Genomic DNA, 16,094 nt, shown 5'->3' on the forward strand with positions numbered 1-16,094 from the left:
TTCTTTAAGATGTGCCAATTTCTTTATGTATGACGGTGAAAATAAATGATGTTTTATTCTAAGACTTTCATGACAAAGCCTCAGATGTTCAGTTTTTGAAACCAGAAGTGGATCAAATGAAGAAAGAAATGAAGCTAAAGATTCAAGACTACATAGATGTATATCATTCAAGTGTATATACAAATGCTAAACGTCGTTGTTGGTGTGAAAAATAACACAAGAAACATACTAGATTAAAATCTCATAACATTCAAGCAGATATATACCATCTACATAAACACAATATACTACGACCAAAAGTCTCTTCAGCCTTGCTTTCGCCCCCATTTTTCTTTCTAACACAGCCAAAACCTGTAATGGACATGATTCACTGTCAAAGGAATAAATAATTAGGGTTAGGGGGTAAACATTGGGATATATGGTTGTCATTCACATAGGTAAATTTAAAAGTTACATGTCACTACAGGCCATGAATTGCAGTTTAAAAATGAATCCAATTTCAATAAAAAAAAAACGGAGATACAAACAACTAACAAGCCTTATCCCATTAAGCGGGTTGGAAAAGTATGAAACTAGAATGATTAAAAATGGCTAAACTATCTATCCGGCAGCATGTAAAGGTGGTGAGGCACCCATTAAATGCTTTACCGGTGGATCAAACAAAAAATACCATTAGATTTAGTGGGTGGATTCTTGAAAAGAAAAGGAAGAAAAAAAAAAATTAGAACAAGTACACATTCTCACATCTAATGCTTAGCTAAACTCTTTTCGCCATTTGATGGTTGCTTACTAGAAAACTAGCTAAGTACTTTGCCTCAAAGCCAAAACGCTATATACTTTAGGACCAGATCTAAAACTGCACTATAGATTTGTAACAAAGTAAATATTAAAAATTGAAAACATGTGCTAATAGGAAAGGGGTGAAGATTTGCTTTATCCTTTGCCATGAGGGTAAAAGGGTGAAGAGACAAAGTCCTTGAAACACATTTAATTTTTAGATATGATTTATCCTTTCTTTATTTGGGGGTTTTCGCTCTCAAAACTGATTTAATTCCCTTCCACAAAATCCTCAAAAAATGAATCAATGAAAACATAACTCATTTGCCAACGAAAGCATGAATGACTAGTGATGAGATCATACACACCTTGATTGTGGTCTCACCTTAGAAGTCACCGAACTATCCTACTAAAATCATTCAAAGACAAAGGTGCAAGGAAGTAGGAATGAGAACAAGCATTGAAAATTACATAAACAAACAACATAAGTAATCAGAACATGGCATCTCAGACAGTTTCAATCTGGCAATTGAGAAACTGAAAGGCCCAATGAGCTCTCCAAAAGTGAGGTTAGAGTTTCAACAAAGTAAAAGCGGGTTATATTAGGCATAATGAATAACTAATGAGAGATACAAAATTGTAAATGCAAAATGTAAGTATAAACAATGAGCATTTATAAATCCTGGAAGAATACCTAAAAAAGATTAATTAAACAGGTAAAGGATGGAAACATGATTATTACCTACCTACCTACCATGGTAGAGTAGTGTATTAGAATTTAATGCGACACTCGTTGACAACAGGTGGTTTATCTTTATCTTTTTTATATACGGATACTTGAGCCTGGAAAGTTTTAATAGCAGGGCTGCTGCTGCTGCTAGAAGTATCTCCTTTTGCATATGCTTGAAAGGTAATGTAACGAGAAGTATCTCCTTTTGCGTTTGCTTGAAAGGTAATGTAATACGTCGAAGTATTAAGACCATAATTCCAACCACGGGTACACTTGACAAGGTCATGAAACTCAAAACTTGGACCCCAACGCCCCTAATTAATAATTAACAAACAAGTATCAACAATTAATTTAATTAATGAACAATATTCATTCATTGATTGATTCACAGTATCGAAATAGAACCTTCTGATTTATAATATCATTGTAATAATCCAATGCAATCTGGGAGAGATTTTTGAGAAAAGGGCGATTTTCATCGGTTATGAGAAGGGGAAGGACAGGAGCGGAACCGCCAAATAATGGTCGTGGAGGGAGGATAGCATCGTAAGGCTGCATTGTGTTGTGTTGTGAGAATCAAGAATCAATAATCAAAAAAATTAAGATGAAATTGAAAAGGGAAAAGCGAAATTGAAAAGAAAAAAGATGAATGAATGCTTACACTTACGAACTTGGGAGTTTCGTGGTATCGAAAGTCGGTTTCAGCAGGGCTAAGGCTAAGTAAGTAATGTGGTGGGGGTTTCGATAATGTTATCGACGATCTTACCAACATCGGATCGAAATTCGCTTTCAGCGGGAACGATTTCGGTTTCGGAGGATTCGACCGATCATATTTCGGTATCGATTTCCGTTGCGGTTCGGAATTCGGCAGTGTGACTCCGTTCAAAACGGTGGTGGTATCTATGTCCATCGGATCATCATAATTCACCGACATTCTTTCTTTCTGCAACAACGAACAAAACAAATTACAACTAACCCTAACCCTAAGCGAATCACTATTTTCTGACTTTTGCGCGGGAATCAATTATGTCCATCCGATCAATCTAATGTTCTATATTAAGCCACATGTATCCATCCTTATTATTTAAATAAATAAATAAACTAAATGCCCAACACAAAGTCACCGTCAAGTCCGAATCGCACAACAAACAAACAAGTGAATGATTCTTAACTTTGTTGGTTTCTGTTTTGTAGATAATGCTGCTGGTGTCATTGTGAATCCCAAAGGTGAAATGAAAGGTAATTGATATATATATATATATATATATATATATATATATATATATATATATATATATATATATATATATATATATATATATATATCTATTGTTTTTGACTCATATGATTGAATTATTTTATTTTCTTAACTATCATCTGTGTCAACGTGTGTCCGGTGTCTGTGTCTAGTTTAAATTGTTTGTTTAGTATTTGTACTTTATGCATGATAGGAAGTTATGTTTGTAATTTGTGTTTTTATTTGTCTTAAATAATTGGAATTGGAGTCTAATAGTTAATTAGAATTATTTTGACCCTGAGACATAGTATTCGACATAAGATATATGTGCTTACAATCAATAACTTCTATTTTCTTAAATTATTATTAGTGTCTGTGTGTCATATCAGTGTTGTGTTCGGTGTCTGCATGCACATATCATCGGTGATTCATAGCCACACAATAATATAACAACAGAACATACTTGCAAAGATTGAAGCTGCAAATGCCTCAGTTTGACCACCACAAATTGCTACATCAGTAAGAGGGTCAATATCTAAACCATGCATTTCCTTCAACATCTTGGCTAAGTGTTCACATATACCTTGCATGTGCCTACAGGTACAAGTACAATACAAATAGATAGATTCTATGATCAATTGGTGGAAAACAAATAAAAATAGAACTTGTGCTGCTATACTGCTACTACTAATAGTAAAAACCTGTATTGGTTGAGGACGGAATTGATGGCGGAAACGGCGGCGTTTTTTTATATGGTTAGATATATAGTATCATACTGAACAATTGAATTGTTTTATACTCACTGTAATTGGTTGTTCCTTAAATTATACAAAAACAATTGAATTGCGCATAAGGATAGGTAAACAGGGTGTGATTGTTTCTCATTTGCAATCAATCTTTTTCTTCTATTTTCCCCTTCTCATAATCTGATTACATATAGAGCAACCGATTGGGATTTTCCCCTTCTTCTGTCTCTAAATGTTGAAATACATATATAGATATTGATAGGACTATATCTTCTTTTGTTTTACGAAAATATGCAAAAAATTCTTACCTTGGGAGTTGGGATGTATGTAAGCTTGAAGTGATCTCCTTCAAATTAGACTTTGAATTCCTTTGGATATACATTTTGAACATAGGTTAAGAGAGGGGAAATCATTTTTATAGCATAATCTTCAATGTAAATATACTGGAACTTACAAATGATATATTCAAGAAGAATAAAGAGCATGCCTAGACCTTAATTTGCTTTGAAGTAATTCAGTCCTGCCTTCACTCATGATAAAAAACGTGGTGATTTCTAAAGTAGGGCATAAATTAGCAACACAAACAAGTTGAGAAAATTTGAGCGAATCATAATTGCATTCACTTTCTTTGAATTGTATACTTGTGTGCAGGAATTGATTTTTTATTTTTATGTAAATAGCTTGTGTGCATAGTGCTTTTGCAGGATTATGGCATCAACATTGATGACGATGATCAGCCTATCATGCTGTTTCGGTAGCTTATGTGCGTAGTGCTTATGCAGGATTATGGCATCAACTTTGATGACGATGATCAGTTTGTTAAGCTGGTTCAGTGCAAATGTGGCACTAAATTCCGCAGGAATATGAAGCGATCTTATTCTTAATCTTCCTTTTGTGTGCAATGTGCATAAGTTTGTTTTACTTACAACATCAAATATATAACCTGTTACCTTTTTAAGATTATTCAATTCCTACACTGCGGTCTTCTCTACTCCGTTTCAATATTCATTTTCGATTGTGTATTTGAGTTTCAGCCTCCATGATGGCTTGTGAAAAGCTATTCTTCGTTTAGCATTTCAAAATTTCACTATTAATATGAAATTTTGAAATCACTAAATTAATTAAAAAAAAGATCATATGAGAGCTGAAATTGTTAATTTCAGGTGATTTTTGATTGTCATAACATTCTTTACATTATTGTATTTGCTTCTCATCGTTTTGCTAAATTGATAGTTTCAAAGGCTTTGCTTATACTGAACTCGAGGTTTTATATCTAGTAGTTATTTAGAAGATCTTATCTGGACTTGCAAAATATGTGGAATAGCATATGAATATATAACTGGTGCAGAGTTTCCCTTCATTCCCTCTTCAACTGTAGAAACAACTTAAACATAACCACTTAAAACCATAAACGCTTATATTGAGTAAGTGCTTATATATATACTGTTTGCCCGAATACTCCCTTAGCTTGCTTGCTTTGTTTAGTTAGTTTTTTTGGAGTTTGCACATAGCACTCTGTTGGGACATATTTTATTGCATAGTTGATTTGTCTTGAATGGCAATATGCCAGGCATGAAATAAGGCTCAATTAGTGGACTCTTGATTGTGTTAGTGTTTTCCCTTCTTTTATTGTTCCTTCTTCCCATGTTTTATATTCAACATCTGTGGTGCTCCATAAAACTTAATCTTGTTGCACACAAAATAAGTTTCTTGTGTGTATTACAATGTTACTAATTCGTTTTACCATCTAACAATGCAGGAGCCATTAGATCATCGATTGTTGGTGATAGATCAAGCCATTTCTGCTAAACTACATTTTCTGTGAGATCCATCCAAAAGTTATGGACGGTACTCTTCTCCCTGTTGCTACTAACAAACTTCACATGTGTTTCGGAAATATACTTTTTTGGACACAATAAAGCGTCCAGAATTGTACTTCTAGTTGTAGATAACACAAAATTAGTGGTTTATTTTTGTGTGTCCAAACTCATGTTGGAGATGAGGAAAGTTTTTCTTTTCCGAAAACTATTAGGCATTCATGGACCATAATAGAAAATAAACCTTTATGCACCAGCAAATCTGAATCTTTGATGTATTACTATACTGCATCATTTATGTTAAATATTCTGTCATTTTTTTGGTTGATAGATGAAATAGTGAAATGCCCATTTTGTTGTTGATATATCCCACGATCGTAATATATTCAGCCTTAACTTGGTATTTTTGGTTTTGCTTTTTCCACCACCACCTCACGTTTGAGAATGTTTCGCCATGAAAAATAGAGAAGCTACTATTTGTAGCTTCAGTGTAGACGCAACTCACTAATGAAGAGTACTCACCGACATAAAAGCCGACTATTGGTCCCCAAAGATGAAGCTAATTAGCCAATGATGAAAAATATAGTTTCTTTGTGGTGGTGGGAAAAAAAATATTACTTGCATATTTGAAACAAACAATAACATCACCTTTTGTTTATTCGACTTGCTATTGCTGTGCTCAAATATTTTGTTTTACAGCATGTTTTCAAAATGAAGCAAGAGGAATACAAAAAAGAAGAAATTGATTGGAGTTACATTGAATTTGTGGATAATCAAGATATTCTGGATCTGATTGAAAAGGTTTTTCTTTCTAATGCTGCTATCCTTAAGTTGATTGGTTTTATGCCTTTATGTCTCGTTCCATGATTTTATATAAGATATTCATTCCCGCTAAATATTATGTATTAAATGTAGGTGGCTATATATCAAAGTGTCATCAATTAATTTATTATTTACCATTTGAAATATTTTTAACTTTTGAATTGTCTTGCATTCATTTTCAGAAACCTGGTGGCATTATTTCGCTTTTGGACGAAGCTTGGTAAATTTTGTTCCTATAATCCATATATATTCATTTTAATTATTTCCATGAATGCTCAGTATGCTGTACGTGTTTGTGTTATGCAGTATGTTTCCTAGATCAACACATGAAACTTTGTCTTCAAAGATCATAAAAGGTTTAGCAAGCTCAAATTATCTCCTACTGACTTCACAATTTGCCATTATGTCGGTGATGTAATTGTTAAGAAGTCCCACATCGATTGCGAGGTGATGTAATTGTTTATAAAGTAGAGACAAGTTAGACCCAAAACTCAATTCTAAGAATAATAAATAGGATACATATATGACATAATATATACCAAGAATGCTAGATTTGATTTGATGTTTTATTGTAGGTCACTTATCAAACTGAGTTCTTCTTTGACAAGAACAAAGATTATGTTGTTGCGGAACACGAGGCACTTCATTATGCTTCCAAATGTCCCTTTGTATCTGGCTTGTTTCCCCTTTTACCGTGGAAACTTCCAAACAATCAAAATTCTCTTCAATAGGTTCCAGATTTAAGGTATTGTTATTTAATAAAGAAAATAACTATTTTGTCTTGTTTAATCTTTGTGATTGTAAAAACTCTTCATATTTTCTGCATTGCAGCAACAATTGCAATCTTTACTTGAAACTCTAAGTTCCACCGATACATTCGATGTGTGAAACCCAATAATCTTCTTAAGCCAGCAATTTTTGAGAACAAAAACGACGTTTTGGTGCAATTTGTGGTAAAATTGCAATCTTTACTTGAAACCTTTACTTGTACCAAATCACCCGCATACCCGAATACCGTTTATGCTTATCCATTTTTGCTTACCATATACTTCATGCTGTATGTGAAGGTCAATCAAAGATTACGCAAGTTTATGCTTATTAGGAGGATAGTTCATCTGGTTGTAGGGAGTTATGGAGGCTGATAGGATAGGACACATCTCGATTACGATTAATCATTAGGGCAAATATAGAGCAGAAAAAGCAATTGTTGTTATATTGATAATCCAATAGAATCAAGTGATTCTATGGCTGAAATTACAATAGAAATGAATGATAAAATGCAGAAAACGTAAAGATAAGCTAGGTAGTTTGATCGAGACACCTAGAATCTCCCAAGTAGAGTGACTACTAAAATCATTGCATAACTAGTATCCAGACCCGTGCCAAGCACGGGTAAAAACACGTTTGTAGATTTATTGACTTATAAATAATATACTTTACTTCAAACTAAAAAATTAAAATTTTAATTGTTAATAGAAGATAATTAACGACAACTACATAAATATTTATAATCATATAAAATTTAATAATTAAAATAACACCCTGTGATAAAAAAAAACTAACCGTAAAATTTATGTATAGTGTCATAGATCTTCTTAAAGAAGATTCCTATAGCTTGTATTTTTTCTTATCAAATTAAAAATATATCATAATTGTTGTTTATATTATTCTCCACTAAAAGAATCATAAAGTTGATCGAAAATATATGGAAGAGACTTTGAGGTTTCGTAAAAAAACTTTGAGGTGAATTTGAATTACGAAAAAAAAAGTTTGTGTAACAATATATGAATAGAAATATAGACTACAATATAAATAACAAAAAAACCGATTCCCGTATTAATATTTAAGCAGAAATATACAGGTTCCCGTTGAAAGTTATAAAATAAATAGGTCTTCGTATTAATATATGACTAAAAATATAGAATCTATAAAAATTATAAAATAAAAATTACCGTAAAAAAATTATAAATAAGTAGGTCTTCATATTAATATGAGTAAAAATATAGATCTAAGTAGAAATTATGTGTCAAAAAAAAGTAGAAATTATAAAATAAAAAAAGTCATTTATATTAATGCATACGAAGAAATATACGTTCCCGTAGAAATTACAATAAAAAATAGGCTCCCATATTGATGTATGAATTGAAAATATGAAATATATGTTCCCTAGAAAATGTAAAAAAGGTGACTAACTAACTCATAAAATCATAATATCTGCAAATAAAATGTAAAAAATGTGACTAACTAACTCATAAAATCATATTGATAGAAATATATATATGATTAAAATGTATTGTCATACTATAAAAAACATACCAAAAATAAAATAAATAAGATTTTGGAATTGAACATGTGAAAAAATATATGACCATAAGAAAATTGTTTCAATGAAGAAGAAAAAACCAAAAAGATTTTTAGAAGAATTTCATAATGTATTTCCTAATTCCTAATGATTCCTAATGATGTATAAAAATGTGATACTCAAGAGCAATATTAATAGCAAAAAAAAAAAAGCAATTAATCATATGAATTATTCCCTTAATTCGAGGAAGTAATTGAAACAAAAAAAAATCATATACTTCTTGTAGATAAATCACATAATTACAACTCATTATTATATTAAATAATTACATATAAGGGGGCTGCTAATTTAGACCCAGTTGGGTCTAAATTAGCAAGGTGCACCTTTTGAGTTGGACAAAAGTACCCTTTCTTTTTTTTTTTAAAAAAAAAAAAAACATATTGGCGCTGATCCTGTGTCGCGCGCCTACCGCAGGACCACCGTTACAGACCGTTGATTTCCATCAGACGGCCAAGAGATGATCTCATCATGGCTGTCGGATCAATCAGACAGTCCAGATCATCCATCTCCATGATAAGCCAGCGCATGCACCACACTAGATCTGCGCCTGGAGAGAGAAAATTTCATTTTAAAAAAGCAGGACACGTGTCAACTGCTGGGTGGTTGGCGTGTTTTTTTTTTCATTTAATACTTTAAACTCAATTATTTCGTTGTAAATTAATTTTTTATTTTTTTATTTTTATACCAAAATTCATAATTTTTTTTTGTCTACAAATAGAGACTTGGTTCGTTTGATTTGGACACAAAAAAAAAAACTCAATTTTTCACTACCTTTAATTATCTTTATATAATACTGTGAAACCATTTAGCTGGTAGAATGGTTTCACAGTATAACTCTCTGAAACCATTTTACTGGTAGAATGGTTTCAGTGAGTAATTTCTTAATTGTTTGCTTCTGAAACCATTATGAAACCATTTAGCTGGTACAATGGTTTCAGAGCGTTGTACTTTGAAACCATTTCACTGATAGAATGGTTTCAGGGGAGTTGATTTTTAATTGTTTGCTTCTGAAACCATTTTACTGCTAGAATGGTTTCACAGTATAACTCTCTGAAACCATTCTTCCAGCTAAATGGTTTCAGAAGCAAACAATAGTTTTTAATTACCGTTTTATCTCATTTAATTAACGAAAAATAGTTTCAGGTCTCAAAAAATTTCATAAAATATACCAAAAGTTCCAGAATATTATCTAATATTTTATTAGAAACAAATAAAAACACAATTGGTTTCATAGTACAAATCTATGAAATTATTATTATTATTTGTTAAATGGTTTTAAATAATCAGCGGAATTTGTGAAAATAATTTCATGACTTGAACTAGGGAGAGTGAGGTACACAAGAGGGTTCTAAATAATTCATAGTACTTTACACAAAATTTTGGAAATTTTTTATGGAATTATAATATTTTTAATTACCTTTTTACTCATTTAATTAACTAAAAATAGTTTCGGGTCTCCAAAAATTTCATACAATATACCAAAATTTCCAGAATATTATCTACTATTTTATTATGAAAAAATAAAAAACAAATAGAGCCTCCCTGAGGCCGCACGCGCCCCCACGCGCCGCCGGTGAGAGTGGGTGTGGGCGACGCGCACTGTTCATCGTCCCTCCCACTCGTTTTATGCAGAAACGGGTCGTGCGACCCGGTTTTTGACCCGGTTCGATCTCCCTCAATACTCAACGAAACTCGACGTTCCTTATATGGATTTTGATCGTTTTTCAATTTTACAAAGGTTTCCGGTATTAGTTTTTGAAATCGGCGTTCGATTCGCACGTGAAATTTGGAAGAAATTTAAAAAATGTAATAGTTGTTCTATTGTTTCAAAAAAAAAAAAAAGGGTATTTTTATGATGCAAATTACATACATGCCCCAGTTGCTCTATTGTTTCAAAAAAAAAAAATGGGTATTTTTGTCCAACTCAAAAGGTGCACCTTGCTAACTTAGACCTAACTAGGGTCTAAGTTAGAAAACCCCTACATATAATTAGTAGATAAATAATTAAAACCAAATCTCTATAAATAAGGAAAGGAAAAAATGAGTTATCAACATTTTGTAATTATTTATTAATTACTACACTATTAATTATTTGTAATTATTTAATATAATAATTAGTTGTAATTATATGATTGGTCGTGCCTAATCATTAATGCTTAGGTGAAGATTCACTAATTATTATATTAAATAATTACAAATAATTTCTCATATCTTCGTCAAGATATTTTTGTAAAACTCTTGATTGAATACCTCAAGATATTTTTGTCATAAAAAAGTTGTTTAAAATCCCATGAAATCCCAATCCAATACACCCCTAAGAAATATGAGAAATTCTTAAGTGAATCTTAATGCTTAGGTGAAATTATTAGGCACGACCAATATTTTTTCTTCTTCTTTACTTATCAAATATTCACTAATCATCGTCATTATACCAGTTTTTTTTTCTTCTTCTTTACTTATCAAATATTTTTTTTTTTGCAAAAAATATATTAATAAATTCTACATCTTTATTACAAACTTTTGATTCATTACAACTTTTTACAACAAACAAATTTTTTTCGTCACATTCATCTGCATTTGTTTCCCATCAATGGTGGTGGTGGTGACTTTTTTATTGGTGATTAGATACATATACGTAAAAAAAAGTAAGGTTTTTTTTTTAATATTTGGATTCCCAAAAAAAATATAATTTCTTTTATTAAAATTTATTGATTCTTTTAAAATTTTCCAAATATACAAAAATTTCCTAATATATAAAGTATTATGAAATCTTGATTGTAAAAAGTCTTTTGAAAAAAATCTCTCAAAATTCATTCAAATCATGTGTTAAAAATCTTGATTGTAAAAAAGTCTTGTAAATTTTTTTAAAAATCTCACAAAATCAATATAGTTCAACAAAATCTCATAAAATCATCAAGACTTTTTTTGCCAAAATTGTATCATAAAATCTCAATCCAATACACCCCTAGTCTTTTAAAATGAAAAAAAATATCATATCATATTAAATTTTAAAACAAAATTTTAAAATAAAATCTCAATCCAATACACCCCCTAGTCTTTTATTAAGTGTTGAAGTACAAAAGTAAGTAAGTATGTTTTTATCGTCTCCACTGGGACTGATGCGATATCGATGCCGTTCAACAATCAATATACTTTTAAGTAAAGTGGTTTCAAGATGTTTGTTTGTGAAAAGTTACGAAAACATGAAAGTAGTATCGATGTTTGACAGAGAGATTAAATTGCTGGGATTAAACTTCAACTACTCATTCATACATATTTCCTTAATCAGTTACACATATTCAAGCTACTTATCAATATCATCACGTATTTACTCATCGAATGTTTCCGTCCCCAGATAACGTCGAGAAATCTATTAAACCTGTCAAACTTCGATCCCCCGGATGCTTAATTGATCCAATAGCATTAAGTTCCAATACTTTAAGTGAATATTAAATCTAAGTCTATTCCTAGATCTTAGCTTTCGATAGATGTTATCCTAGAGCAAGATTCAAAACATATATTCCTATACCATTTCAAATCCAAAGATGAAAACAATAACAACAAGGATAACATCAATATTGATTTGTAACTAGAATATATATAACACCATGATCAAGATAAACACATACTAATAGAGTAATTTACATTCAATCCCAACAACAAGAGAAATTAGTTACCCATATTCATGAGAACTTTACAAAAGATTAAGAAGAAAAGAGATGAACAAACATTACAATGATGATTCCTCAACTATTGTTGTGTATCCACCTCCAAAACCCCTTGAATCTGCCTCCTAGGTCTCTCCTAGACGAATTTGAGTGGTGGGAATGGTATATATTCTGTTTTTCTGCATCTGGTATCTATTTATAGTGCAACTGGAGATTTAAGCTGGCCCAGCCAGCTACCTTACTTCATAGCTGGGTTTGCTAACACGTGTCCTCTGAGTCACCTCTCAGCTCTTCTGGCTTTCTCTGGCTGGAGCCAGAAATGTTTTACCAATACAACAAGGTATGTAGCTTTATCTGGCTTAAGCCAGAAACTCTCTGCCAATTCAACAGGATCTGTAGCTTTCTCTGGCTTAAGCCATAAACTCTCTGCCAATTCAACCAAATTTCTAGCTTTCTCTGGCTTTCTCTAGCCCAGCCAGCATATATCAGTTCAAACATTAATTCTTCATCAAAAATTCAACTTTAAGTACAAAAACCTGTCAAAATGGTTGGGATTAAAGATAAACTAACCAAAATTAGATCAACACATATATGTACAAGTTCTTGGGGACTTATATACACAAATCTTGCAAAATAAGTCAATAAGTGCATAAATTATATATGTAAAATTACTACTTTTTGACACTTATCATTAAGAAAATTTCATATTTTATTCCTTAAGCTATACATATTGCCTTATATATATTTGCTTTAATCATGAAAGATATTATAGTAGTCAAAAGAAATATGAGAGATGAGATATGCCTTCCAGAAAAGGAAAAAAAAAAGATTATGCCTATTTAACGCCAATTTAATTTCAATTTAAAAAGGTTATGCAAAGGCACCATTTCGCTGTAGGGGAGTTTTGATTCACTTGTGAACTGTGTTAGTAAAAATATTGGTTTCAATCATGGAAAGCCTGTTGCTGCATTTACCATATACAAATATGTCTTCTCCATTGGAAATCATTTGAAGCTGAAAAATCTAGTGTATTCGAGGTGACTTTCCTAATCTATTCTGAACTATACTCTATGGAACACGATAGTATCACGATAAAGCTTTGGAAAAAAATTATACTTAGGACAAGAGCATTTAATTATGAAACACGCCATGCAAATTGTCCCATTAATTGTGACAATTTAAATTGTGTTTCATGTTAAACATGACAATTTATTTTGTGGCTCTTGAAATGATAGATGATAACCAATCAATATTCAATTCATGGTGCTTTTCTGGTAGAATAAAGTATTAGAACATTTGTCTAAAATAATTTATTGCGATTCTTCAAGCATAGTCTCTTTTTACCTCGCAGGATCAAGATGACAATGATCTTATGGCCTATTGGCTGTCAAATACGTCAACATTGTTGTTTTTACTTGAACAAAGCTTGAAATCTGGGAGTTCAACAAATGCAACCTCAGTTGGAAAACCACCTAATCCAACATCCCTATTTGGAAGAATGACTATGGTAATAAATATTTTGTATATTTTATATTTTCTAATTTCCATTAAGCACTTCAATATCAAAATATTCCATTTAATTCATTTCAATGGTAAATTGCAGGGTTTTCGTTCATCCCCTTCTTCTGCCAACTTTGCTGCTCCCTCATCGGTGGTTGTACGCAAGGTAGAGGCTAAGTACCCTACTTTGCTTTTCAAGCAGCAGCTCACAGCCTATTTGGAGAAAATATATGGCATCGTTCGAGATAACTTGACGAAGGAGTTAACATCGGTTCTTGCCTTATGTGTCCAGGTGCGTTGAAAACTAGTTGGAAACTAAAGTAGGAAACATTGTCTCATCTGATGCAGTTCTCTTTGTATGTTAATGTTGCCATATACATATTTCAAAAGGGATTGAGTCTACATATTGTGTTTAGTCAGTTTTTTTTTATAAAAATTATGTTCCTTATGCAAACCTCATTGATGATTCACAGGCACCAAAAACATATAAGGGAGCGTTACGATCTGGCCGGTCATTCGGTAAAGATTCCCCAATGGTTCACTGGCAGAGTATTATTGAAAGAGAACTTTGTAAGGAGCTTTGTGATTATTAACAACTGAATATTATGCAATTACCTTCCTGTTGGCCTTCTCCATTCAATTTTTAAAAATGCTGAAAGAAGACAATAATCTTTTGTGTTTCAGGTGCCTCCGGTTCTTATCCGAAAGATCTTCAGTCAAACATTCTCATTTATTAATGTGCAACTCTTCAATAGGTAAATGGTTTATACATACTGATACACCCTTTAAGATAGAAGACATTTTGTTGTATCACAATGTTTTTATCGTATTAATGTGAAGAATTTAACATTTTTTCCTTCTAAAATGATTACTAGTCTACTAGTTCGTCCCGGTTGTTGCACATTCAGCAACGGAGAATATGTGAAAGCTGGATTAGCTGAATTAGAGTTGTGGTGCTGCCAAGCAAAAGAGGAGGTAATTTGTTTTCACTTTTAATGTAATGACATGTCCTTTCTGTGCTGGTATTCTCGTTTTTAATAAAAGCTCCAAAATAATTTCTGTAAGTTTGCAGTATGCAGGATCGTCTTGGGATGAGCTCAAGCACATAAGACAGGCAGTTGGATTCTTGGTAAGCGCATTTCATTTTTTATAATGTAGTAACTTATTTTGATAATCACCGTTGATTTTTGAACGAGACAACAAGTTGATTTATTATGTTTTTGTTTCTTGTATATTTCTTTTAAATGAAATAATCAAAATCCAATCTTTTGTTTTAATTACGTCTACATTGCTTAACTTTTGTGATTTTATATAACAGGCTATTCATCAGAAGTATAGGATTTCCTATGACGAAATCGTTAATGATTTATGCCCTGTAAGTCTTTATCCATCTCAAACTCGACATCCATGCATGAAACCTGCATCTCTCATTTATACTCTCGCTATTATACTCTAACAACGATGATCTTGTCATCACAGTTTTTTATAGTTTATATATTCTTTATCTCATCGTTACCCTGGTTTTGCTTCTACAGATCTTGAGTGTCCAGCAGCTATGTAAAATATGTACACTTTACTGGAACGATAACTACAATACACAACGCGTATCACCACATGTAAGTTTGTGTCTATAATTTATCTAATCACAGCAAAAAAGTATCTTTGAAATGGCAAATGCTTAATTGATGCATTTAAATCTTCAGGTCCTCGCAAGCATGAGGATGGACTTGGACTCCAATAATTCTCCGAATGATTCTTTCTTGTTGGATGATAGTTCCAGGTGAGGATGCTTTACTAGAGAAGCCACTCAAAACATCTCATTTAAAGCGGTTTTTAGATATTTTTTCTTCATATTCTCGTTTTTATTTTTTGTAATGAAAAGTTCTAGAAGTGATTTTTTCATAAAAAACACTATAACAAACGGACCCTTAGACACTATGCAATAGGCCTTATTATTCGTATATAATATGGTTTTTGTTTTTTTACAGCATTCCCTTCTCAGTTGATGACCTCTCTGCATCCCTACAAGAAAAAGACTTCTCAGACATGGAAGCAGCAAATGAACTTCTTGAGAATCCAGCTTTCCAATTTCTAATTGAGTAGTCTCTACCATACTCATTTGATTGTGCCATTTGGTACTTGTAAATGCCCTTTTATATTTACTCTTTTACATTATTTTTTTCCTTTAGAAGAAAAATATAGTGCATTTTTTGGCCATATCCCTACAATCCTTCATCATGATGCTGCTCCTGCTGTATAGTTATTTCTATCATTTTTTGTTAGCATTAAACTATAAATTTTTCATTATTAATATGGGGAGGGATTTTTTGGGATTAATGAGCTTGCCTTGTAAATTCACAGGTATGAAAAATTATATAGCAATGAAAAACAGAAGTTTAAAGTCATCTGATATTTTCTTTCACCACCATGTTTAT

General features: G+C 31.9%; 3 protein-coding genes across 9 annotated transcripts in view; 2 read left to right on the forward strand and 1 right to left on the reverse strand.

Annotated features, from left to right (window-relative positions):
• Positions 1–16,033, forward strand: part of LOC123892502 (myosin-6-like) — a 28,792-nt gene extending 12,759 nt beyond the window's left edge. Inside the window, exon 39 of the mRNA XM_045942299.1 lies at positions 15,648–16,033. Coding sequence (XP_045798255.1) covers positions 15,648–15,762 — 115 coding nt within the window. The 3' untranslated portion in view covers positions 15,763–16,033. The remainder of the gene's footprint in view (positions 1–15,647) is intronic.
• On the reverse strand, positions 142–2,459 carry LOC123892507. 7 transcript variants are annotated; one of them, XM_045942313.1, is made up of 5 exons: positions 2,365–2,456; positions 2,169–2,241; positions 1,913–2,059; positions 1,528–1,821; positions 142–351 (listed from the first exon to the last, which is right to left on the reverse strand). In XM_045942313.1, the coding sequence occupies exons 1-4, from the start codon at positions 2,439–2,441 to the stop codon at positions 1,549–1,551; spliced, it is 570 nt and encodes a 189-aa protein (XP_045798269.1). In that variant the 5' UTR covers positions 2,442–2,456; the 3' UTR covers positions 142–351; positions 1,528–1,548. The 7 variants fall into 7 exon arrangements, with proteins under 7 accessions (XP_045798269.1, XP_045798266.1, XP_045798268.1 ...); XM_045942310.1 differs by having other exon boundaries at positions 1,532–1,821; positions 2,169–2,459; XM_045942312.1 differs by having other exon boundaries at positions 142–370; positions 1,532–1,821; positions 2,169–2,459.
• LOC123892509 (myosin-6-like) lies at positions 2,651–14,587 on the forward strand. Its single transcript, XM_045942314.1, has 10 exons — positions 2,651–2,746; positions 3,134–5,338; positions 6,007–6,108; positions 6,312–6,349; positions 6,436–6,874; positions 13,511–13,666; positions 13,763–13,951; positions 14,133–14,229; positions 14,344–14,424; positions 14,537–14,587. The coding sequence occupies exons 5-9, from the start codon at positions 6,788–6,790 to the stop codon at positions 14,394–14,396; spliced, it is 582 nt and encodes a 193-aa protein (XP_045798270.1). The 5' UTR covers positions 2,651–2,746; positions 3,134–5,338; positions 6,007–6,108; positions 6,312–6,349; positions 6,436–6,787; the 3' UTR covers positions 14,397–14,424; positions 14,537–14,587.
• Positions 16,034–16,094: the final 61 nt, after the last annotated feature.

Source organism: Trifolium pratense, linkage group LG6 (genome assembly GCF_020283565.1).
Source record: "Trifolium pratense cultivar HEN17-A07 linkage group LG6, ARS_RC_1.1, whole genome shotgun sequence".
NCBI lineage: Eukaryota > Viridiplantae > Streptophyta > Magnoliopsida > Fabales > Fabaceae > Trifolium > Trifolium pratense.

What these genes read in the sequence shown, in the direction of transcription:
- LOC123892507 (XM_045942310.1), bottom strand. Translation starts at nt 2,441, where the DNA reads ATGTCGGTGAATTATGATGATCCGATGGACATAGATACCACCACCGTT. An exon ending in AAACTCCCAAGTTCGTAAGT is followed by an intron (nt 2,060 to 2,168) that starts GTAAGCATTCAT and finishes AACACAATGCAG; the next exon opens with CCTTACGATGCTATCCTCCC. An exon ending in ATGATATTATAAATCAGAAG is followed by an intron (nt 1,822 to 1,912) that starts GTTCTATTTCGA and finishes ATTATTAATTAG; the next exon opens with GGGCGTTGGGGTCCAAGTTT.
- LOC123892509 (XM_045942314.1), top strand. Translation starts at nt 6,788, where the DNA reads ATGTCCCTTTGTATCTGGCTTGTTTCCCCTTTTACCGTGGAAACTTCC. An exon ending in CAATAGGTTCCAGATTTAAG is followed by an intron (nt 6,875 to 13,510) that starts GTATTGTTATTT and finishes TTTACCTCGCAG; the next exon opens with GATCAAGATGACAATGATCT. An exon ending in TATTTGGAAGAATGACTATG is followed by an intron (nt 13,667 to 13,762) that starts GTAATAAATATT and finishes GGTAAATTGCAG; the next exon opens with GGTTTTCGTTCATCCCCTTC.